This window comes from Catharus ustulatus, chromosome 17, assembly GCF_009819885.2.
Source record: "Catharus ustulatus isolate bCatUst1 chromosome 17, bCatUst1.pri.v2, whole genome shotgun sequence".
Taxonomy (NCBI): domain Eukaryota; kingdom Metazoa; phylum Chordata; class Aves; order Passeriformes; family Turdidae; genus Catharus; species Catharus ustulatus.
The window spans coordinates 6,162,234-6,186,321 of NC_046237.1; the positions used below are offsets into that span (position 1 = coordinate 6,162,234).

At 48.4% G+C, this 24,088-nt stretch overlaps 2 protein-coding genes across 4 annotated transcripts in view; both read left to right on the forward strand.

Annotated features, from left to right (window-relative positions):
• Positions 1–667: 667 nt before the first annotated feature.
• LOC117004321 (DEP domain-containing mTOR-interacting protein-like) lies at positions 668–17,499 on the forward strand. 3 transcript variants are annotated; one of them, XM_033075040.1, is made up of 9 exons: positions 668–1,081; positions 7,050–7,228; positions 11,315–11,438; positions 12,617–12,795; positions 13,379–13,564; positions 13,918–14,058; positions 14,338–14,408; positions 16,035–16,139; positions 17,223–17,499. In XM_033075040.1, exons 1-9 carry the CDS (start codon positions 996–998, stop codon positions 17,346–17,348), a joined length of 1,197 nt encoding a protein of 398 aa, XP_032930931.1. In that variant the 5' UTR covers positions 668–995; the 3' UTR covers positions 17,349–17,499. The 3 variants fall into 3 exon arrangements, 2 of the variants coding, with proteins under 2 accessions (XP_032930931.1, XP_032930930.1); XR_004419610.2 differs by lacking the exon at positions 17,223–17,499 and having other exon boundaries at positions 898–1,081; positions 13,407–13,564; positions 13,918–14,408; positions 16,035–16,062; XM_033075039.2 differs by lacking the exons at positions 16,035–16,139; positions 17,223–17,499 and having other exon boundaries at positions 898–1,081; positions 13,407–13,564; positions 13,918–14,427.
• A 2,917-nt stretch (positions 17,500–20,416) lies between these two features.
• The window catches only part of COL20A1 (collagen type XX alpha 1 chain), a 52,126-nt gene continuing 48,454 nt past the window's right edge, over positions 20,417–24,088 (forward strand). The window contains exon 1 of the mRNA XM_033074955.1: positions 20,417–20,495. Coding sequence (XP_032930846.1) covers positions 20,466–20,495 — 30 coding nt within the window. The 5' untranslated portion in view covers positions 20,417–20,465. The remainder of the gene's footprint in view (positions 20,496–24,088) is intronic.

Consider the following 24,088-nt stretch of genomic DNA (forward strand, 5'->3'; position numbering starts at 1 on the left):
GAGCTAATTAAAGACAGTATTTAGGTTATTGATCCTTTATTGGACCTTACATTGAAGCAGAACCTCTTAAGCTGGTAAAATTTCCTTCCATGCCCTCACATCCATTTCCACACTCTCTTTTGGGAGGTTTCTTTTGTGTTTCTGAGATTTGGTCCCCTGTGCCAGGCAGTATTTTTCACTGCTGGTTTAAGTGTTGGAAGTGTGATTGCACGGCAATCTGACAGCAGTGATGGATGTCACTCACTCTCCCCACATCCCAGTTCCTCTGCCTTTTACTTTGCTGGTCACCACCCCTTTTGGGTCAGCTCCTGCAGAAAGTTCCTCAAGTAATGGGGCTGATGAGTGGTAGCTGAGGCAGGTGCCAGCTCCTGGAGGCAGATTTTAGAGGTGGTATCAGTATCAGCTTGGCACCAGCAGGGCTCCAGACTCACCAGTGCCAGATCTTGCTATTCCCAGCCTGTGTTTCTCCATCCAGCCTCTCCGGTGGCTCCTGCACGGAGGGAGGGCTCGGCTCTGATCCCCTTTCAGCAGGAGCTGCCCATGGTGTTGGATGCATCCCAACCTGTGGAAAGGCAGAGTCCAGAGGGAGGAAGATGTGAACACAGCTCGCTGTGGGGAACGGCACATCTTGAACCCCTGCAGCAAAATGACAGCGTGAGGAAGGAACTGCTTTGTCCATCCCGCAGCCCGTGTGTGCCCGGAGCCTGCCAGGGTCATCCCCGGCAGAGGGGACACTGTCCCAGCCTGCCGGGAGCATCCCGGCCCCTTCCCGGCTCCGGGAGCCGCCGGCTGGGCTCGCACAGGCTCCTCCTCCGGAGCGTGCGGGGCAGGAGAGGCGTGAGCCGGCTCAGAGCTCCGGGCAGCCCCACCTGCACCGTGCCCTCGGCAGGACCGGCACGGGCCAGCACGGGCCAGCACGGGACCAGCACGGGACCAGCATCCTCCCAACCGCATCCTCCCAAACCGCATCCCATGGGCAGCACCGCCAGCCCGGCATGGAGAGCCTGAGTACCAGCCTGAAGAAGAAAGCCACGGAGCACCACTACAGGGCTGAGGTGATGATTGCTGGAGAGCAGCTGAGGTACGAGGTGCAGGGCTGTACCCGGGGCTCGGGGTGTATCCCGTTAGCAGCAGGTCAAAGCGTTATCCTTGAGCAATTTCCAGTAGCTGCTGATCTTCCCTTCGCCCACCAAAGAGTGCTGAACCCTGTTTTACATTGCCTGCTGCAATCCCCCACCCTTCACCCCCAGGTGCCAGGGGACTGATGGGTGGCTTTAGATGGCAGCAGGATTCTTTGTCCCTTTCCACCTTCCCTGAAGCACGGGGAGTGATGTGGTGGCACTGAGCAGCGCCCATCCCTGACCCTGCTGGATGAGGACAGCAGCATATCTGGGGATGCTCACACTTTTGGGGTGACTTGGAAGGGCAATCCATGGGTGCCACGTGCCTGAACTGCATCTTCCCTTTCCTGAAAGTCTCTTTTGGGAACTTCTGCTGCTTTGTAGTCACAGTTCTTCAGCAGCTTCTCTTTCCTTCTTATGAAGGCAGAAATCCATCCTCCTATGCAGTGTGCAGCTGAGAAAACGTGTTCCTTGTGTGCCTGGGGTCAGAACCCCCTCCTTGCTTCCAAGCATCTGACTGTGGGCTTTCCTCACTCTAGAGCAGGGTTTGCTTGTTTGTATCTGGAGCCATTCTGGTTTGTTTTGCTATGTGGGTGGAAAATAGGAAATACATCCTTGAGAGTGTAAATAGTCCAGGGCCTGAGTGTGCTGTCATCAGATCCCTAAAATTAGCTTGCTGAGGTATGTTGTCCATTCTCAGTGAGCACTGTTAGCTTTAGCTTTATTATTTGTACTGTATCAAGGATTGATAACTTCCAGCTAAGGACTGGGGCCCCATCTTGAAAATACAGCCAAGGGACAGAGAAGATTTATTTCTATCTCTGTTTCCAGTATTTTCCTCATCTGGAATGACTGAGGTTAAAGTTGAGCCCCCAGGCCAAAGGAAGGAGTCAGGTATTCAGAGAGAAAATGAAATAATCAAGGTGTGTATTAAAAGCATGCTCTTATGGGGGGTGATGTGACTCCCCCACACCTGTTGCAGGACAGGAGCAGATCAGACCCTGGACCATTTGGTGATTGTGACTGTAAGCAGAAGAAGGAATACAGTAAATTTGTTTGTGAACAGAACTCTTCCAGTGCACTGCACCCTGGGCTAGAGTTAAATAGAAACCCCAAAGTTTATGTAGTTTTGGGAACATCCATCTTTTTTTCTCTTCTTTTTTTTTTCCCTCATAGCTGCAATGCCTTGAAGTTTCCTGATTTAGGGAGCTCCCAGAATCTGAGAGCTCACAGCGAGGGAGAGGAGGGTCCTTTTGCTGGCACACAGCAGTTGCATCCTTCTGCTTGGGTTTGGGCAGGAGCCTGTTCCCTGTGCAGAAGGATGGGAAGGAGCTGTTGGTGTAAAACCTGGGGAGGAGGATGGGGAGATGGACCCAGCCTGGAGCTGGGCTGCTCCTTCCACTGAACCTCTGGCTGGAAGGGGAATTGAGTGAGGCAGAACACACAGAGTTTGAATTTCTCTCTTGTGTTCTGGGGATCTCACAGCCTGGCAGGTGAGGAGTTAGTGACGTGAATCTCCCTGGGAGCTGGTGGAGAGCAGTGGGGAAACTGAGGCAGAGAGGCTGGGTGATGTGTCAGACCACAGCAGATGGACAGGGCTAAATGTCCACCTTGTCCTGCCCTGCTTTCCTCCAGATGTGGAATCCAGAGGCAAAAGGAAAGGGAAAGGAGCCGTGCTGCTGCCCTGACTCAGTGAACCTCCATCAGCAAATAACGCTGCTGTATCCACATGAAACATCAAACATTTGTTTTTCCCTGCTCCCCGCTTCCTGCCCTGCCTCCCCATTAAATCAAACAAACCTTTGCTCCATCTTTACAGTTCTTTGGCTTCCCAGTAAGTTTGCAAAATCCCTCAGAGTTTGGTTTGGCCAGAGGGGTGAGTCTGTTCAGTGTCAGGATGTGTTTCCCAGCCAGCAGTAGCTGCACAAGTGAGGGCTGGAGGAATGCTCTGCGTGGATGGCTGGGAATGAAGGGATCCTGCAGGAATCACTGGGGGATTGGCCACTGTGGTTTGGGTTTGCCAGGCTCCCTCTGCTTCAACAGCTGCCCAGACCAGGGAGGGGGAAAAAATTTTATACTTTGAGTCACTCTCCACTAGAAAGACAAAAATACAATTTTCTCTGATTTTTTGGCCTGGAGTCTGACAGAGCTGCTGGCTCAGGCTAGTTCCTCATGTCTGCTGTCATTCCTCTTGTGTCAGACATATAAACTTGCATGAAAATCACACCAGCTTTACTGGGCGTTGTGTATTCCTGGGTGGCATTCTGTAAGAGAGGCCCAATTAGTCACTTCTAATTGCAACAAATGCTTATCTGCACAGAGAGGTTCTGGAGCAGCTTCCTTGCTTTGCATTCACACCCTGCTGTAATGGGAGTTCCTCAAGTATGGACAAGCCCTGGTGCACTCTTGTCTGGGTATTCCCATGGTCATGAGAAGCAGCTGTGCTCTAATAGCTCTGTTAAGCTGCATTAATCACCCCTACATTAAAAAAATATATGCAGTAAATTTATATCTTGCACAGAAAAACATGAGAGGAGAAGGCAGCTTTTTTTTTCCTCCAAAGAATAAAATTGCAATTTCTGCCACTGTCCAAAACTTTTAGAGCAGTGTTTTATTTGGATACTCAGACTGCAGTGCTGTTAAATAAAGTGCTCATACTTTGCTGCTCTGGAAATTGGGTTTCACTAAAGCTGTGTGCCTGAACATGCCAAAATTTGTATTCTTGCCCAAAAGTCATTTGTCTGTAGGAGGTTTGGTGCTTCTCTGTTGGACTTGGATCTCTTGTGGTGAGATTCCTTGAGGAATCATGGGGCACTGGTTGATGTAACAGTGAACCTTATTCAAAGATGAGACTTCATGGGCAGAATGACCTGAAAAAGCTAATTATTAAATTTCTAACACTGGTGAAAGGGAGGACTGGGAATTATACTTGTGCTTGCTGGGATTTCTTTTTGAGATTGAAGTCTTCCTATACTTACATTTAAATACAAGGAAAATAAAACATCTCAGTACCACTGAGGGCTGTCACAGGCGTGCAAAGCCCTCCCTTGTGCCCAGGTGCTGTTTCAGACTGGGGTGGTGCAAACTGAGCTTTGCTGAGCCTTTGGCCTGAAAGTGCCTCTCCAGCAGCAGCAGCTTTGCAGAAATGCTCCTGTGTCTGCTGCACTTGGTTGTTTGTTGTTTTGGTGAGGGAGTTTATTTGTCTTTTTTGTTTGTTTGTTCCTGTGAGGATAGGACAGAAAAGATCTTTTGGATGCTGCATCTTTCCAGGGCCACTCATTAGTGCTTGGCTGCTGTGGGAATGTGAACTGGAATTAATATCCTTGAGAGATCCACCTTGTCATTTGAGATGCTCAAGGTCTGTTTACATGGGAGGTGAGGGAGAGGTTATTCCTCTCCTGTTTGGATGTCCCTTTCAACAAGGTTACCCAGGATGAATAATGATGGCTTTGTAGTGACCTTGACAAAGAAACAATTTGCTTACCCAACACAACCTACCCAAAGCAAACGCACGAGGAGGCTCTGCCTGCCAAGCCAGGGCTGTTTCATAAGAGCCCATTCTCATGTTCCAGCAAGTGTTCTATGCTGACCTTATTATGCCTTTTTTTTTTTTTATCCTTTTGAAGAAGTAGTATGTCCACAGGGTGGATTTTGCCATCTAGAAAACTTGTAATATTGCATATTATTATATATTTCCCCAATCCTTTTTATCTGGAATAAAACCTGCTCATGGTTTCACCAGCTTTGTTTTTGTAACATCACACAAGAGCTGTTACATCCTGTGGCTGAAGGACAAAGTTTGTCTCTTCAGGGTTGACAGAAAGCAGTAAACAAGAGGAAAGTGAAAAGTCCACAAGGACACTCCAGTCGAGCCTCTTCCGCTGCCCTGGGTCTGCAGGACAGAGGGAAACTTGTGACAGGCTGAAAGCAGCATTAAAATTCCAAAAGCTGCTCCAGATGTGCTGAAACACCACTTAATCCTGTTCTGGAAATTGCTCCCAATCAAATATTTTTAGAATAAGTGTATTTTTATTTTTTAAATCTTAGACCTTAGCAGCATTGCTTGCTAAAAATAATTTTTATTTTATTTTTCACCTTCAAAATCTGAGCTTTTTTTTTTTTTTCTGTATTCTGAAACATGATTTTGAAAAGGGAATAAAATAGGGGAAATAGTGTTCTCCCAACCAGTTGTGTGATGATGGTCTATGTGTTATTGTATGTACAGGGGGTGTGTGTGAGTGTAAATATAAATATATATATGTATAATTTATAGAGTCCTGCAGACTCTTGATGGCAGTAGAGCACTCTTGGAACATTTCAAATCTTTACCAAATATTCCTCTAAAGTGCCTTCCCACTTGCTGATTGTGAAGGAGAGAGAAAATAAAAATTGGCTGTGTCTGCCCCCATAGGTGGGCAGTCTCTGTTTGCTGTCACTGCTGTGACAGTGGACCATGAAATAAAGGAAAAAGACAAAAACTCTAAAAAACACCAAGGCAGCTGTCTGTGGACTGTTCTTTCCAGGTAAAACCCATCTGCAGAACAAGTGCTGGTCACATGTGGGAATCAGCTTCCAGGTAAAGAGTGAAATGCTGGATATGGACCTCAGGATTTGAGGGGATCTGTGCAAGGCAAGGCCAGGAGCTGCTTCTGCATCAATCTTTAGTTTAGTATTTTAATTAGCAGGAAGGTCTGAAAACTTTTGTTGCCTTCTCAGCATTAATTGCAACAATCAATGACTAATTATTCCTCTAACAAAATGTTTTAGGGTAAAACTTTTAGGAACTTAGTATTTATAAATCCTACAATATGGGATAATCCGTGATTTGCTGATAATTTTTTAGGGTATTTAAACTTCTTGTGAGGTACCTAAAAGTGTTGTCCAACAGGCGTAACTTTCCCAAAAAGAACAAAAGAACTTGAGGCATGAAATAACAAAAGGCTGCAGTGTTCAGTTCCTTAGTAAAACTCACTGGCCTGAGGCAAAACTGGAATTACAGTGAATAATTTGAAACTAAAACCATCCTGGAGTTACAGAGATGTTTAATTAATATCTCCCCTGTGTGCCTGCTGCACACACTGGGCATTTTCCAGCACTAGTGTTTTGGGAACGGTCGTGGCTACAGGGCAAAAGTTTGGCCCCTGGACAGATCTCCTGCCAAACTGGGCTGGCTTTGGCTGGAGCACAGAGGAACTCTGTGCCCTGTGGCTCGTTGAGTTCTTAAGGTCCTTTAAAAGTCAAAGCTGTGCTCACCTGAGTAACCTTCCCCCATATATCTTTCCATCAGAGCTGCAGAGCAGCCAGAACATCAGGAGGATTGTTGTTTGGGTAAACCCTGTCCCAGCCAATCCCAGCTGGAGGCAGAAAATGTCAGGACTGTTGTCCTCTGTGGGTTAGTGGGTGCATGGATTAGGTAGTGCTGGGATCCACCTGGCACTCTCTGCTCGGACAGAAGAAAGGAGGGCTCCTGTTTCTGCTCCCACCTGGAGTTAGGAGCAAGGCTCTGTCCTGGGGGCAGCTTTATTCCTGATTTCATGGTCATGGGAAGGAGAACTAGACACAGAACCGTGCCAAGATAATAAATACATGTGCTACTATATTTTTCCTGAGTTTTGTCCCCTCTTCACCCACTTTGGTTGGCTGCTGTGGGTTTTAGAGGCTTGTTTAGAATGAAAAGACACGTATGGGTCACACTAGGTGTGCTCAGGCACCCTGAGTGGTGGCAGCAGGAGAGAAGGGGATGTGGAGAGGCTCCCTGCGATTGCCTGATGCAGTCTGGCACTGCCAAGGGCTTTGGCTGTGTGTTTGGTTGTGTGGTTGCAGCACTCCCAGCACATCCAGGCTGCTCTCTCCAGGCTGGACAGATCTGAGCCAGCACACCAACCTGCCCTGAGAGCCCGGCCGTGCTCAGCGCTGCCTTTCCCCCAGGCTCCGTCTGCACGACGGGAAGCTGGTGAAGGACAGGCGGTACCACCTGCGCACCTACCCCAACTGCTTCGTGGCCAAGGAGCTCACGGACTGGCTGGTGGAGCACAAGGAGGCGCCCGACCGCGAGACCGCCATCCGCCTGCTGCAGAAACTGATGGACCACTACATCATCCACCACGGTGCGTGCCGCCCTGCCACCCCTCACAGCCCACAGCAGGCACGGGGAGCTCCTGTTAGTTGTGATAGTGGAGTCTCTGTAGCCTTGAGACAACCACCTGTTTTATCTTTAAAGTCTTTGCTTTCCAGCTCGAGCACCGGAGAAAGAGTCAGAAGCCGTTTTCTGAGGTTTCTGAGGCTGTTTGTTTCTCTCTTTTCTAAGGAATTCTTTTCTCGACCTGCTGAGATCCTTTCTGCAGGTCAGTTTGAGGCACTCTGCCTGCCCTCTGGCAGGTCTTGTCTTTTATACTATAAATTATGTAAATGAGGTTTACAATTACAGTAATTTCATGAGTATAAGCCACACAGGATTATAAGCCGCACTTTCATTCACAGTGAGGATCCGCGCACAACAAAATAACGAATCAGTAACAGAATTGCAGGATTGTGGGGTTTACTGGCTCGGCTTGGGGCCGGGCGCGCTCAGCTCGGCTCGGGGCTGCTATGGGCTCACACTTCCAGGTTGACAAATTTCTGAACTTTGTCATATATTGGCTGCTCTGGAGTATAAGCTGCACTTCTGGGTTTGGACCAGAATTTTAGTGAAGAGGGTGTGGCTTATACTCCTGAAATTACTGTACTTTCCAATACATGACACCTACATTGCACTGTCCAGCTTTCTCCCAGACCAATCCAAAATTGCCATCCTAACCAAAAAGATGGATGCCATGAAGAAGAAAGACATACCACACCCAAATTCCTCCATTTTGTCTCCAGACCCTTATTATAAACGATTTTAAAAATTCACTTCTCTACCTTCTAACAATCTAATTTATGCTCTACTTATTTTTTGTGACTTGTAATTCTTCATATAAGGATAGTAATTTTTCCCAGGGACTGAAATCAAACCCACAGGGGTCTTGGGCTCTGTGCCAAGGCTTCTGAGCCCCCTGCCCGGGTCTCAAAGCCAGGGGAATGTCCTGGATTCCCACACGGTTTATTGTATCCAAATGATGCAGCAATTCACAGCTCCTGGGTGACAAGAGCCCAGCCCACAGCCTGTCAGCCACAGCTGTGAGTTCACCTGAAAGCTTCCTCTAGTTCTGGTTCCAATGCATGGTACATTTTTCATTGTAGATCATCTTAATACATGATAACTAATCAACACTTTTACTATTCCCTATAGCCTATCACAACTACTGACATGGCCATACTCATGTTACTGTTTTCCAGTCACACAAAGTCAGTGTGTTACAGTTTAAGCTAGAAGTTGTTTTTCAATTTTCTTGCAGTGGAAAATTCTGAGATCTTTACTTGCAACATGGCATTTTTGTTTGACTGTGAAAATCTTTTTGCTTGGTAAAAACATCTTTTGTTTGAGGTGGGAAACACCTGACCTGCACTCCTGTACCCAGCCAGGTGGATGTTTGGGCATCAGCTGCTCTGCCCAAGTCTGTGTCACACAGAGATGGAGGCTGAATTACAGCATGTGCTTCATATCTGCAGAAAAATTCATTCTCTTACCATAAGACCTTAGTTTCCCCATGATGGGACAAATAGGGCTGTGGAGTTCACATCATTCCAAGGAAAATTTAATCTGGCACTTGTGAACCTGGAGCTGAAGGAATTCTGCTTCCCTTGGGATTTATGTGTGTGCTGCCATTACAAAGGCTTTTCTGTGGAACCTAATTAAAAAAAAAATTAAAAAGGAATGAATAATTTAAAAAAAGGAAGCATCGAGAAAAAGAAGTTAGATGCTCAAGCCCAGCTCTCAGCAGTATTCAGGTATTTTCTGTTTTAAATTTCTTGGAACTTTGAGGAGTTTTGGATTAACTCAGGTCACACAGTGAGCTCTGTGCTGCAGAGCAAGGTCCAGCCCTTGGTCCCAACATAACAACAGGAAACAAGCTGTGCTTCAGATGGGCAAAAAGCAATTCCTGTCCATGAGGTTTTCAGGCCCAGCCAGGAAGAAAACCCCCAGACTGTCAGACAGCCCTGGAACACCTTTGCCATCAGTGGGAAGGCTCTGGCTGAGCTCTCTGCTCCCAGGGCTGTGGGACAGGAGCTGGGGCAGCCTGGAGCTGGGGCTGCCTTGTCACAAGGATGCAGCTGAGGAGACACAAGCAGATGATGACCACACCAAAGCCTCTCCTCCCCCTGCTTCTCTGGGCTCCAAAAATAGCTGCCTTTGACCACTGCAATGCAAACTCTCCCTGTTGCCATCTGCTACTTGCTGAGAGTAATGCCCTTTACATTAAACTGCCTTGGACAAAAATAAACTGCTGCTGGGCTTTATCACAAAAAGCTGAAGCAGGGAGTTCTCAGTTAACCATTAACACTTACACCTGATTGTTTTTCCATCTCTCCAACTGACAATTTCAAATAAATCCATTAGTTAATTAAACCAGTGCAGGGCTGGGTACCAGCACTGTTTTGATTGCATATTAAGACATGTCCCTCCTGCTCCTGTGACAATTCCTGGCAGGGCACAGAAGTTGACTTTCCAACTTGCCTTGTGTCCATTAATTTTGTTAGTCCTGTGGAAGGAGGGCTGCCAGCTAATGAAGCACAGTGCTGGGTGCTTGGCAATTGTCTGGCTGAACTGTTTTCCCTCTTCTCCCCTGACATCCAGATAATTATCTCATGAAGATCATCGTGCTGCCTCTTAATTGTCTGGTGTGCTTTGGGCTTTGGTTCTATTACACACTGGAAACACATCAAAATTGGTCTTTAAATAGGAAAACTGCTTTGGTTTTCTATGGGCACGGTCCTGTAGGGGTTTTTTTGTTCTATTCCTGGTTGCAATGGCTTTGGAATAGTTGCTCCTTGGAATTATGAGGCTGCAAACTTTCACTGTTAAAACAACTTTCTCATCCTGCCTCGTGCTCAGTGAGTCACAGGCTGTAGAGCCCTGATTGCATCTGAGACAGCTGCTCTGCAGGAATGGTGATCCTGAGATAATCTGACAAGTTTTGGCATTTTGCTGCTCACCTGAAGGGGAATGTGGTTTTGCCAGTCTGCTCAGAAGGATGAAAAGTGTTGAAATTTTCACAGGAAGTATCTTGAATCTTTTGAATTTCACTCTAGTGGATGAAGTTACTTTTCAGTGAGGAAACATTTGTGGTTTTGCTTCTTCCCTTCAACTAATTTTCTTTGTTTTCCAGGCATATTCTTTATTCTGTTTTTTTGTTGTTTTTTTGTTGCTTGTGTTTGTTTTTCTTACCACTTAAATTTCTTCTTCTTGTTTCACATGGGTGGAGCTGAAGGCAGCTGACTTTTAAGAGCTGAACTGTGATTTTTGGGCTAGGTTTTTTTGTCCTTGTTTTAGTTTTTTTTTTTTTTTTTGTACTTGTAGTCTAGGAGTCTGCTTCAGGCAGGTTTATCTCACGAGTTTATTTAAATATTTGGCATCTCAAATATTTACCTGATAAAGGTTACATGAACTATAAAGCCATTTACGCACTATGCCCATCCCCAAGATGAATCCCAGGCTTTTAATACAGATTTAATTATTCCAGTTGCATTGCACCTGGCTTTGAAGGAAATTTTCTCTTGAGTTTGCCGTGCAAATGAATTGGGCAGGGTTGACACAAAATGATGTGGAAAAGTTTGTGCCATTTTTTAATTCTTTTCTTATGAGCATTTTTGACAGAGGTGATTTTATAGGGATTTGAGTGGAATGTGATTTTTTTTCCTCTGTACACTAAGTCTACTCACATGTGGCTGTAGCTTTTTAAAAAACGTTGACTCTGGTGATTCTGTTCATCCTCTTTTAGTCTAAATCTAAACATTAACACTTAAATTAAAATTTAAAAAAAAAAGCCCTGTTTTTTAATGAATATTTTACTGTCTAGAGCAAAATGTCTGGAGCAAAATAGATCCCAGCTCCAGCTTTGCCAGGGACTGTACATTGGGGTTGATCTCTCCCACCAGCATGAGCTTTGGGTACTCCTGGGCAGATAATTTTTGGGGACTGAGGGTTTGGTGGAGGGATGAGGAGCACAGGGAAGGACATGAAGCTTTCACAGCTGTTAGCCTGGAGACAGCACCCTGCTGAGCATGAGCCCTGTGTGTCCATCAGGGACTGAAGCCCTGCCCTGTTTCTGCAGTCTGTGACGAGCACTCGGATTACAAGGATGCCAAGCTGCTGTACCGCTTCCGCAAGGACGACGGCACCTTCCCCCTGAGCAAGGACGTGAAGGTGTTCCTGCGGGGCCAGAGCCTCTATGAGAAGTGCGTGAGTCCTGCCCTGCACTGGGGCACGGGGCTGAGCCCTGCTGGCTGCTGGGGGCCACAGCTCTGCTTTTCCTTCTCTGCACTCCCTGCTGTCCCACTGGGAAATGTTTCCTGAGTCCTGGCCCAGCTGCAGGACAGCCAGAGTCCCTGGGGATGGGATGGAGCTGTGCTATGAGCCTGTGCATCCATGAGTTACATGGTACATGGACACACATGAACTCAGGGGCTCCAGCCCTGGTGCAGCATTGGGGTCTGGTGCAGGGAAGTGCAGTCTGGTGCTCCTGCCATGGGCACATCCAGTGGCCATTCCCAGTGCTCTTCCAGCCTCCTCCCACCAGCTGTATGAGGATTTATGTCCCACCAAAGGTATGGGACTTTCAGGACCCTTGTTGGCCTGGGTCCCTGCCCCTTGCTTAGCCTGTGTGCAAAATTCGTAATGGAAAAGGGTATTGCCTTTTCCAGAGAGTGGAGAAACGTCCTTCCAAAACACCTCCAAGTGTTTTGTTTTCTTTTTGTTGATTGTTTCTGGTTCTAAATCCAAGCCATTTCCCCAGAGTTAACCCCAGCCCACTCGCTGGACCTGTTTCCTTTAAAGCCTCTTCACAGCTTCACACGCTCCCACTGTGGCAGTGACATCCCCAAGGGGCCCTGAAGGACTCCTCCATGGGGGCGGGAGGTGATTTTGGCTGTGTCCCTGCCCCCGTGCCAGATGTGCATCCCTTGTGCTTTGCTCTTGCTCCGCAGCAGTGCCGGGGGATGGAGAGCATCCAGGCAGTCCGATGGCTGAGCCGGCTGCACCCTCTCGTGGAGACGCTGGATTCAGCTCTCAGTGCTGCCAGTGGAGCACCTGCTGACTGAAACCCACCTCAGCCTTGCCTTTGGACTGTCTGCCTTGTGTTACACTCAGCCCTTGCTTGGCTTTCGCTGCGATCTTTAGCTGAGCTCTCAGCCCGGCTGGTTTTGCTGGAGCTGCTGCCCGGCTGTGATGAAGATTTACAGAGGTGCCCGAGCGCAGATCCGTGTTCCTCCCTCCCTTCCCGCTGCTCCCCGGCTGGAATGTTCTGGCTGCGATGCTTTGCCTGCTTCTCTGGGCTCTGCTTCACCCGGCTGCAGCTCCCGTGGGGACTGGCAGGGATGTTTGGCATCACGGGAGCCTTGTCCCACCTCTGTGCCAGGCTGGTGAGCGTGGAAGAGTCAATCCTGAAGGTGAGGGAGGAGAACTCGGTGAAGTACCAGAGGGCTTTCCTGGGCTCGGAGATGATCGACTGGCTCGTTCAGGAGGGAGAAGTGGAGAACAGGCAGGAGGCAGTGGAGCTGGGACGGGCACTGCTGGAGCACGGGATCATTCAGCATGGTGAGCCAGGGGCTGGCTGGAGCTGGGCTGGGAAGTGAGGGATGAGTGTGGAACAAATCCCCATTCATGCCATGCAACAAGTGCTGGTCAAGTGCCCACTTGGAGATGGCAATGGAGCCTTTTAGTTCTATGTTTGGAGCTGGTGACCTTTGAAACTGGAGCAATCTTTACCATCCACAAAGGCTTTGAGATGAAATCTGAGCTCTTGCTCTTCGGTTCTTCAAAGCCACCGGCCACAGGGCTGGGCTGCACCCCTGGGTTTGGAGGGCTGGGGCATGAGGATGTAATGTTTAGCTCCTCTTGGCTGGAGATCATATCCATCTGCTATAATTAAATTTCCAGTTTGGAAGGCAGGGAGTCTTCTGAGTGCCTTGGGACAGGGGCAGATGGAGGGCTGTGACACTGAGGGCACCCAGGGGGATGGCACCTCTTGTGGGATGGCCCTGCAGGCAGCACTCCCAAACAGGCAGAAACCTGCAGCAGAGCACAGGGGCATTAACAGCAATTCATGAGGCTCCCTCAGGATATTTGTTATGTACTTTTCCACCCCTCAGCCTCTCCCTCCTCCCCTGTTCTCTCCTAGTCTCCAATCGGCATCACTTCTTTGACAGTGACATCCTCTACCACTTCTGGATCAACTTTCGGCGGCGGCGGCGCCTCACCGAGCTGCTCAATGAGAATTCCTCCCGTGCCCTGTCCGAGAGCCCTGACAGCCCCTTCTGCCTTCGCAAGCTCAACCCAGAGCCAGGCAACACCAGCTTCCTCTCTGGTAACCTGGGTGTGAAAGCAAGGGTTCCGTTAGCAGAGTACCCCAGGGATGAGAGTGTTGTCCCAGCAGGGTTTGAGAGGTTGCTTTGGGCATCCCATGAAGTGAACACCATCCCACGGGTTTGTGGTGGATGTCAATGCACTGACAGTCTCCAGCACAGCCCCCTGTCCCAGGAAAATAACTTAGCATCAGACCAGCTCTTGATCCTTCTTTGGAGCTGGTTTTATTAAGTTCAAATGCCCTCTTCAGTGCACACATACCTTTCAAGTGCAGGCCAGGCTTGGGGGGAAGTTTGTTATTTTCAACTATTCTGTTTTTTTCATAGAAAAAAATATTTTATATGCCTCTTTCAGTCCAGACCAACAAGGAGATCAAAGTTGTCTCAGCAGTTCGAAGGAGCAGCATCACTTCCCTCTCTGGAAACTCCAACGCCTACTTCACTGCTCCTCCTACCTTGGTATTCCCTCCTGTGCCTGAGTGCAACCCCAAATCAGGTCTGGGCTTCTGCATTCCCTGTTGTAATATGGGAGACATCTATTCCTTCAGGGCATGGGCTCAAGGCCCATCTAGAGGAGAGGGTCAGCCTCACCTCTGCATTTGATTTGAAAAGTTGTGCATGTGTCAGGAAAACCACTGAGATCAACACAAAGGTTTCTGTGTGCAGGAACCGTGGTTCTAACATCTGTTTTGCAGGGCAATCCCCAGGCTGCCTTGTTATGCACTTTACTGTACAAACCCTTGATTCTGATAGAATCTGTCACCTTCTGCTCTAGTGTTAAAGAGACCTGTCACCAATGAAGAGCTGCTGTCCCCTGGGGCCCCTTATGTCAAGAAAACGCTGACTGTGAGTGACCATTGGGAATGGCTTTGCTAATCCAGCAGTGCCCAGCTCCCTGCCTGCTCTTTGGTGGTTTTCTGCTGGCTGCTCTGACCTCTCTATGCTAAAGCTTTGACTGTGTGTCACATCATCGTGGCTTTTTGTTGGTGACTCCCTAGGGGCCAATGTCTTCACATATTCTTGTGGGTGGAAATGTGCTCAGCCCATCTGAGAGTTTAATGCATATCAATCAGGTAGATCAGGAAAGAAAATGAAAGAAAACTCCCATTTTGGAGGTTTTGTTGCTGTTGGTGAGGCCCTGGCACAGAGTAGTTTGGCACAGTTTTTTTGCCCAGAGAAGCTGTGGCTGCCCCATCCCTAAAAGTGTCTAAGACCAAGTTGGACAGGGTTTGGAGCAACCTGGGACAGTGGAAGGTGTCCCTGCCATGGCAGGAGGTGGAATGAGGTGATCTTCAAGGTCCTTTCCAATCCAGCCCATTCTAATATTCTGTCATTTCTGTTCCATCCAGCTCCATGCAAACTGTAGAATCAGTAAGTCCTGTGGCACTTGGGACTGTGGCACTCACCCTCTCTCACACGGCTTTAGGCACAGCTCTGTGCATCTTCCAGGTCCCTCTGCAGATCAGGGGTATTGGATCAAGGGTATTGATTTGATCCCTCAGCATCTGCTGGAGCTGCACTGAATGGGGAACATCCAAGGGCCATTCTTGCCTTCCTTATGTGGAGCTTTTTACATGGACAAATCCCCAGGATGCTGCAGACAGCTCAAATTTGGGGCTTTTACTTTTTAAATTACTTGTAAAGCTGTAGGACTGGTCAAGGCAGGGCTGGTGGGTGCTGGGGGGAGATGTTACAAGACAGCTCCTGCCCTGTGGATCCTATTGCACTTGGTTGTTTTTGTGTCCCATCCCTTCACTGCCCACCTCTGACAGGGTCAGTCCCACAGAGAGCAGTGCAGGAAGTGTGAGAGCTGCCTGGCCATGCTGCTTTGGCTCCAGGAGCTGTGGATCAGGTTCCCAAATGCAGTGTGCTGTACAAAGTGCTGGGAAGGAGCAAGAAAAATCAAGCTGGTGATTAGCCTGGCACGTCTGAGGACGTGCTGTTCATTCTCCTACATTGCTCTTGCCCTGCCCTTCAACTCTGCCAGCCTGGGCCTTTCATGGCTCATTTCCTCCTGCTTAGCTCTGCAGTTGCTGTTATTTATTTATATGTGTGATGTGCAAAGTCCCTTGGGAATTCCTTTTCTCTTTTGGGCACTTCAGAGGGCCGCAGTGTCCCAGCAAACTGCTCTGGCAGGCTGACATTGGTGTGGGGCATGGCAAGAGCAGCCCCTTCCCCAGGAAATGCTCTGCTGTGCCAAGGAAAAGGCTCTGTGTGTGTGCTCTGGGAATGCTCTCAAGCATGCTCTGCACTTCAGCTTGATGCTGCCTGTGAGTATTTCCTGCACAGGGAATCAATCAGAAAGCAGCTTTGCAGGGAGCAGTTAATCAATTCTGCACCTCTCCTGGTGCATGGCCCTTTCTCTCCAGCCCATAACATTGGATTACGAGCTCTGTCTCTCTCTAGGAACTGTTGCATCTCCTCTCTCCAGCCCATTAGTTGATTTTTGAAGCCCTGTTGTTTTCCTTGCAGATTGTGGGGGATGCAGTGGGCTGGGGGTTTGTGGTTCGAGGGGGAAGACCTTGCCACATCCAGGCAGTGGACCCAGGAGGACCTGCTGCTGCTGCAGGGATGAAGGTACTTCTCACTCATGGAGAACGAACAGGAGACAGGATCTGTGTCCTGTTGGAGCTTTTTGGGCTGAGCACATCCTCCATGATATTCCCACCCCCTGCCTGGGGGTGATGGAATGGGCACATGGAGCTCTGGGAGAGGTGAATGCTCTCTGCAGGCAGAGCCCTGTGCCTGGTGGCAGAGTGGAAAAACCATTCCTCTGACAGAGCTTGGAACTTTCAAAACTGTTTGAGCTACTAAAAAAAAAAGCAGAGAATTCCCAGCTCAGTTCCAGTGACTTTATATAACCCCAAGGAGGTGTAGGAAGAGCAGAGCTTTGTCCTGAATCATCTCCTCTCACAGTTCCTAAAATGCTCAGCTCCTGAACATTTTGTTTCCCTGCTATTAGCAATGGACTTCTGCATGGAGCTGTTTTCCATGTACACAAAACTGTAGTAATATTAAATTGATGCCTTGATTTGATTCATCAGGTAACTTCCAGTATTTCCAGCTCAGGAGAAATGAACTTAGAGCTTGAAACTCACTTTAGGCCCAGCCATGTGAGTTTGGTGTGAAGTCTTAGGCATGAATGAAAGAAGTGTTGAGTTTCCCAGTTCCCTACAGAAACCTCAGAAGCGAGGGACTAATTTCTAAAAGCTGCTATAAGTCTAAAGTCACATGAATATTTGAAATAAGGGGATTCTTCAGAGGCAGAGTGTGACTCCTTGTTCGCTTCAGGCAGGATTGGAAGGGGATGGATGAATTTGTTTAATTTACTCAAGAGCCCAGTTAATTTCTCCTTACCTAATCTCATTTGCCACCAAATTGCTGGATGTTAATATTGTGCTTCATTTCCATCTGTGAAATGAGCCACTGCTCCTAAATGAGTCTTTTTTCCCTCTGTTAGCTCCCAGCCTAAATCCCCTTGGTCCCATTTTTATGACACAGTGATCGCAGCACTGATTATTGGTGTAGCTACAGGGTGGTGATGCTTGAGGCTTTCCAGGATTTTCACACAAGTTATTTGCACCACAGCCCCTGGTTCCAGTTAATCCTGGGCAGGAGGTGCTGTGGGACTGGAGGAAACCTGTCCCTCCTCCCCTGCAGGTGTGCCAGTTTGTTTTCTCAGTGAACGGGGCGTACGTTCTGCATCTGGACTATCAGACCATCAGCAGCCTCATCATGACAGGACCACGGACTCTGGTGATGGAAGTCATGGAAGCCATTGAATGAGCCATAGAATTTCATCCCACTGCTGTTTGGGAAGGCAGGACTCTCCACTTGGCAGGGATGGACTGTGGGGAGGGACCAAGCTCGACCATTCACTGTGATGTTACCCAGGCATTTTGATGTATTTTCAAATAAATACATTCTAATGGACAAATCTTGGCATTTTCTGCTCTTGAAATATTTGTCTCTACCTGCTCTTAGAATGTCTAAGCTCTTGCAGGTCCTTATTGTGAGAATTCAGTACTTGGAGCAAGCCCTTCACCAGCCAGGCTGTGAGGCAGGTGGCAAAGCTGGGAAGCAGCAAGAAGTTTCTACCAAGTGAGTCTGTCTGAGCTGCCCTGAGCTCTCTGTGCACTCTTCTGAGAACACAATGTGCTCTCCAGATGGCCCCATAAGCTGTGCCACTGGCTCTGTCAAGGAAATAAGGAAATTAATACAGGAATGTGCTCCTTGTAAAGTCTAAGGCTCCTGCTACTTTCCTGGCTTAGCCACAGGCAGGGCTGGTCGCTGTTCCCAGCTGTTTCTTGAAAAGGTGACACTTCATGATTGTGCTTTTTGTGCCCCCTTAATAATGCTTAATTTCATTAATCAGCTTCACCCCAGCAAGGAGGCAGCAGAGATCCCCAGTACCATAGGCTGCTACCAACCTGTGGGGGCAGTGGGTAAAGGAGGGGCCAAAACCAAAGTGCCCAAAAGGAAATGTGTCCTGGTCTGAGTCTGGCTCTGGGAAGGAGCAAAAATGGGTGAGAGCCACCAAAACCCAGCCCCTGTCCCCTGCTGCTTGCAGGATGGCTGTATTTGCAGCAAAATATTCCTTGCAGACTACCTTGAAAGTGAGCTAAATATAGAGAAACAGGTAATAACAAGAAATTAGGGAGTTTTCCTTCTTTCCAGTTCACAGAGCATCCTGTTTGTGATTAGCCTGCCGTGCTGTGCACAGACAGGAAGATTGCCAGCACTCCTGCTTAGGGCAGGGTCCTCAGTGCAGCTCCTTTGGCCACAAACCAAGCCTTAAAAAAACCCCAAAAAGGCCAAATATAGTAATTTTGATTTGTGTTAAAATGGGGTTGACTTTCTTGGAGAATCTGGTGTCAGCTGTGTATCAAGTATTGCTGTACTGCTGGCTGCCTCTTTTTCCCCTTGGTATGAAGGGATTTCTGCTCCCCCAGTGCTGGTGCTGAGGTAATGGGATGACTTGGAGCACAGAATTGCTGGAACAGGGTCCAGGCAAGATGTTTGCATTGATAATTGGGGTCCTTCCAGCCCCTAAGTGGAACCAGACCATCTCCTCAGCCCTTTGTCAATAAACTCACAGTTGTTATTTGTAGCATTCAGTGCACGAGTTCAGCAACCTCCATCTGCCCTTTTTGCTTTTTAAATTCTCTTTAGGGAGAGTTTGGGTGTCTGTGATGTCCCAAAGGTTTAACCCAGGGTGCTTGGTTCACACTAAGGGCAAATCTAGAAGATTTAAGCATGGTGTGGGCACCTTGGGAAAGGCAGGTCAGGAAATAGCACCCTGAACACAAGCACTGAAAACAGCTCCAGATTTTATTGTGTCAAAGCAGGAATTTTTAATTCTGGATCTGAGTTCCTTGAAAGCACAGGAGACAAATGCTCATTTCTTTCTCTCCTTCTACTTTTAAAGAAAACTGTAGCTGAGCAACATCAGAGAAACCCAGGAGGAATTACAGAAGAGTTAATTTGTGGTATTTACACACAGGGCAGTGACAACCATTGCTTCCTGGGGTACAAAATACTCTGTGCTTTGTTTTATTAAGATTTCTTGCTTTTTTTCCCCAGGAAAGCTGTGGCTGCCCCATCCCTGGAGGTGTTCAAAGCTGGGTTGGATGGGGCTTGGAGCTTGGAAGGAGTTCCTGTCCATGCAGAGGTTGGAATGACATGCTCTGTTATGTCCCTTCCAACCCAAATTCTTCTGTAATTCTATTATTTAAGTGCTTCCTTGTGGTGTTATCCCTTGGTCTGTATATTGTGATGCTATTAAGTACCCACAAGATTATAAAACAAAACTGCAAAGAGCTAAGAAATATTTGTTTAATGTGCAAAATATTTTGAAAACTGTGGTTTATTTCCTATTTAACTTGACACTTCCAAAGGTATCTGTGTTTCCTGCTGAATGGCAATGCAAGTGTCTGAAACCCCAGATGTGATGGGAGGCTGATGCTGACAGCCCCTGCAGATGCAGCTGAAAATCTGGCCTCTGTAAGGAGAAATTCACTGTCAGTCATTCCCTCCTGGCAATGAGGACAAAGTGTGTGCAGAAGTTTTGGCAGGGAGCAGGGAGTGTGTCCCAGGTGCTCCTGTGCTGGGGATCTCTCCTGCAGGAGCTGGGGGCTGCATCCCACAGCACCGGGTCATGATTCAGCCTCTGGCCCTGCAAAACCTGCAGATGTGCTTCATTTCCTTCTGCAAACCAAACACAGCTCCCTTCAGAGCACAGGCTGCAGGGCACAGGCAGGGCTCACAGCTCTTCGGTGGGATGAGAGTGGGATGTGATTTAATCCCGGCTATCCCAGGGTGGGATGTGAGTGGGGCTGGACTGATCCCGGGTATCCCAGGGTGGGATATGAGTGGGGCTGGACTGATTTCATCCAGGGTGGGATGTGAGTGGGGCTGGACTGATTTCATCCCGGACAGTCCCAGGGTGGGATGTGAGTGGGGCTGGACTGATTTCATCCAGGGTGGGATGTGAGTGGGGCTGGACTGATTTAATCCCAGGGTGGGATGTGAGTGGGGCTGGACTGATTTCATCCCGGACAGTCCCAGGGTGGGCGGGAGCCAGCACTTGTTGCTGCCTTCTAGGAAATCAGCGTGCAGCCTCCCAGACGGAAATTTTCTTTTCTTTCATTCGCAAAGCCCCTAAGAGCTGCTCGCTCTGCCCATAGGAGCAACCTCTCGCTTTTCACGCTTTATTTGGCCGCGGGAAGGGGCCAAGCCGTGCCTGTGGAGAGGGAGGTGGGGGAATCCCATCCCTCTCCCTCCCCATCCCTCTCCCTCCCCTCCCTTCTCCTCCTGACGTCTGGAATTGAACTCTCAATCCCGCCGGGAGCAGACGAGGCGCAGGGCAGCGTGTCCCACAATTTCAGAATGTAGCTGGAGCCGATGTGGATCCAGGAAAAGCCGCTCCGAGAGGTCTGTGCCCCGTTCCCCTTCGGGCTGGGATTGCAGGGATGCCGAGGAGGGGCTGGGCATGGCTGGGTATCCCAGCAGGGAATTTCTGCAGGTTTGGGAAGCTCGGGGCTGCTGCAGTGCTTGGGGCAGGGCAGGGTGACAGCTCCCATCCTTCACGCTGAAGTGGCTGCAGGAAACATTCCCTGACAGCCTAAACACTGCCTTGCAACTCCTCAGGGGCTGTGGCTGTGAGAAACGCACTTTTGGCTTGTTGGTTTGATTTGTTTTGTCCTTCTGTTTTGTGGTTGACAGTACAAAACTGCAGGATGCTGCTGCAGGGAGTGCTTGGATGGGTTTGTTGTTACCTGTGTGGGTTTTTCCCACCTGGAGGGGTGGGTGGGTTCAGCCTGATGGGCTGGGGGAGCTGCAAAAGCTCAGCCTGGAAGTGGAACTTTCTCCTGACTTTTTTTTAGTCTGGCGCTGCAATGCTTGAGACTTTTTGTTCAATAGTGGAACTGAAATAGAGGAATTTTCCAGGAGAAAACAGAAAGGATTTGATGAATTCGTGGTTTTAGCCTGTTTTAGGTCCTTTAACCAGCAAAGCACTGAGGGAATTGGGACAGATTTATTCCCTGCAGCTGGCTGCCTTGGGCAGGTCCCTGTCTCTTGTGCAGGGCTGTCCCTGAGCTGCTCCTGTGTCCAGCAGTGAGAGGGACACAAGGTGACATTGCTTCTGCCAGCACCTCTGTGCAGAGTCAGTGATGACCTCTGGCATGAGGAAATGTCCCCAAACTGTGACTGTGGAAGATGGAAATAATTCACAGTGCCTCCAAATCCTCACCTTTAGTCCTGCTGATTTAAAATTGTGGCAAGCTTTTTTTTTTTTCTTTAACTAAAGCGACTACTTGTAAAATTTCCTGTACTAAAAAGGGGATCTCTGTCTGCCTTAACCCCCAAATCTCCTCTGAGCACAAGGCTGAAGCAAGTGGAAACTGCTGTGTTCCCAACAGACCCCTGTTTTCCAGGCTCTGGAAATAATCACCACTTGCTCCATGAGCTGCTGTCTCCACATTCCTTCCCTGGGGTGAGTAACAGGAGAGAGGCATCAGCGTGCTGGGGGCTCCCTGCCTGCCAGCAGGCTGCTGTCACTGTGCTCCCCTCAGCCCCTGGCTGGCTGGTGGCACCACTGGTGGCAGGAATGGATGGGGAGGGACCACAGAGTCCTGGAACTGGGGCTTGGGATGTGGCAGGTGAGTCAGAGAGAGGGAGCTTCTCCAGATGTGTGTCTTCCACCTCTTCAGGCAGGTGCATTTGTTATTCCTGATTTACAGGTAGGAAAATGAATGTTGGAGAAGAGGCAGAATGGTGATGGGTTTGCCTCTGAGATGGCAGAGGAGATGAAGTCCCTGGTTCTTGTTTTAAAGTTACAGAGAAGATTCACACCCTGGGGTCTAACTGTGCCCAGTCTGGCTTAAAACCAGGATTACTGTGAGGGTGCTGAGCCCTGGCACAGGTGCCCAGAGAAGCTGTGGCTGCCCCATCCCTGGAAGTGTCCAAGGTTGGAGGGGGTTTGGAGCAGCCTGGGACAGTGGAAGGTGTCCCTGCCATGGAATGAGATGAGATTTAAGGTCCCTTCCAAACCAAACCAGTCTGTGATTCTATGACAATACTGAACTCATCCTTACTGACAGCACAGGGTGGAAGCTCCTGTCTGAATCAGAGCCTGCAGTAAGCCCAGATCAGTGCAGGCTGGAGGAGTTTATTCTTCTGGACTTTGAATCTTATATAATCCTGGTTAACATGAAAAGATCACACACAATCCAGAGCTTTTGCCAGAGTTTGGCATCCTGTTTGTCAGCAGAGTTGCACAGAAGTTTCAAGGAAATCTAGAGCAGTTTGGTGACATTGCAAAATGAAATTTTAGTTTGAGGAATCTGAAAAATGCCGACTTTTTGCTGCTGTTTGGCACACACACCTCTGCAGCCAGGGCAGGCTCTGCTTTCCTGAGGTAACAGTCAGTCCTGAAACCCACCTATAAAATGTTTGCTGTTTTTTATAAACAATGACCTCATTTTATTAGCTGGAAAAATAAAGCAAGTGTTTCCCATGGCTAAAGGCTTCAGTTACACTGCAGTTGTTCCATTCATCTTCAATCAAAAAAAAAAAAAAAATCACAGACAGAGAAGGGTGGTTAACAACTCCCTGTTACAACTTGCATGTTTTTCCATTCATTCTTCCAGCAATTTAGATGTACAGTAATTTCATGATTATAAGCCACACTTCCAGGTGCCAGCAACTTTTCATTCTTTGTCCATACATAAGCCGCACCTGATTATAAGCTGCACATTACAATACAGAGTGTGATAAAAGGTATCTGTTCTATCACCATCTCTTGAGGGTGGGGGCAGTGATCCTTATCTCCACGGCAGATATTCTGCTAATGGGCCATCCATTGAAACCAGGCGGGGCATTGTTCTTTATCTTTTCACAACCCATGCTTCCTCCAGCCAGTCATTTTCTGCTCATGGCCATTGAGTCCCACTGTGGGACTGATAAAATTACTGCATCCCATTGGGAGTTGCTCCAGCCAGGGGGAAGAGCCCAACATTTCTTACCAAGATAAAAACAGAGGTTTTGGGACACTAAAGTAGCCCCTTTCTCCACTGGACTCCAGAGGAAAACCGGATTTCTCCACATCCCCACTGGAGCTCCGGAGGGAAACTGCACCTTGTACAGGAGCACTGCTCCAACTGAGCCACATCTGTCACTGCAGGAGGATGCAGCCACCATGGGATGGGACTGCTGCCAACACCCTGCCTGACGGGTGTCAGGTTGTACTCTGACTGTGTCAGGGTTTGGGGTTTGTTTCTTTGTAGTGCTGTATTTCTATTTTAATTTCCCTAGCAAAGAACTGTTATTCCTTATTCCCATATTTTTGCCTGAAAACCCCTTGATTTCAAAACTATAATAATTTGGAGGGAGGGAGTTTACATTCTCCATTTCAAAGAGAAGCTCCTGCCTTTTTTAGCAGACACCTGTCCTCCAAACTAAAACAGCAACTTTTCATTCTTTGTCCATATATAAGCCACACCTGGTTATAAGCCACACTTTGGGGTCAGACCAAAATTTTAGTCAAAATGGTGCGGCTTATAATCATGAAATTACAGTAATCTAAACAGATCATGCCTGGGTCACTCATGTGCATATTTATTTATTTTTCCTTGAAATCACTACAAAACTGCTGTGTTTGAAGGGAAACAGGCATTTGCCAGGAGCCCCTACGTACCTGTCCATCCAGGTGAGCAGAAGGGAAATGTCACTGCAGGAGGCAGTGGGTGCAGGCGCTGGCTCTGCCAGCAGCAGTGAGGCTGAAATGTGGAGCACAGAGATGACAAAAGGCCAACACTGTGTTCCTAAAACCTGGTTTGCTGAGACCCAGATGAGAGGGTGGCACTGCTCCCATCAGGGTGGTTTTCTGAAATTGCTGACCCAAACTGGATAGCACTGAAATCCAGGCTGGCAGAGCCACCTGTGGGTGCTGGAGCTCCATGGGCTGAGCTGGCACTCAGCTTTGGCCATGCTGCAGAGGTTATGTCTGAGCCACACTTGTCCTC

Excerpts from the sequence above, each read along its gene's own strand:
- LOC117004321 (XM_033075040.1), top strand. The coding sequence starts at position 996 with ATGGAGAGCCTGAGTACCAGCCTGAAGAAGAAAGCCACGGAGCACCAC. Across the intron at positions 1,082-7,049 it reads ATTGCTGGAGAGCAGCTGAG|GCTCCGTCTGCACGACGGGA; the intron begins GTACGAGGTGCA and ends CCTTTCCCCCAG. Across the intron at positions 14,059-14,337 it reads TGAGTGCAACCCCAAATCAG|TGTTAAAGAGACCTGTCACC; the intron begins GTCTGGGCTTCT and ends CTTCTGCTCTAG.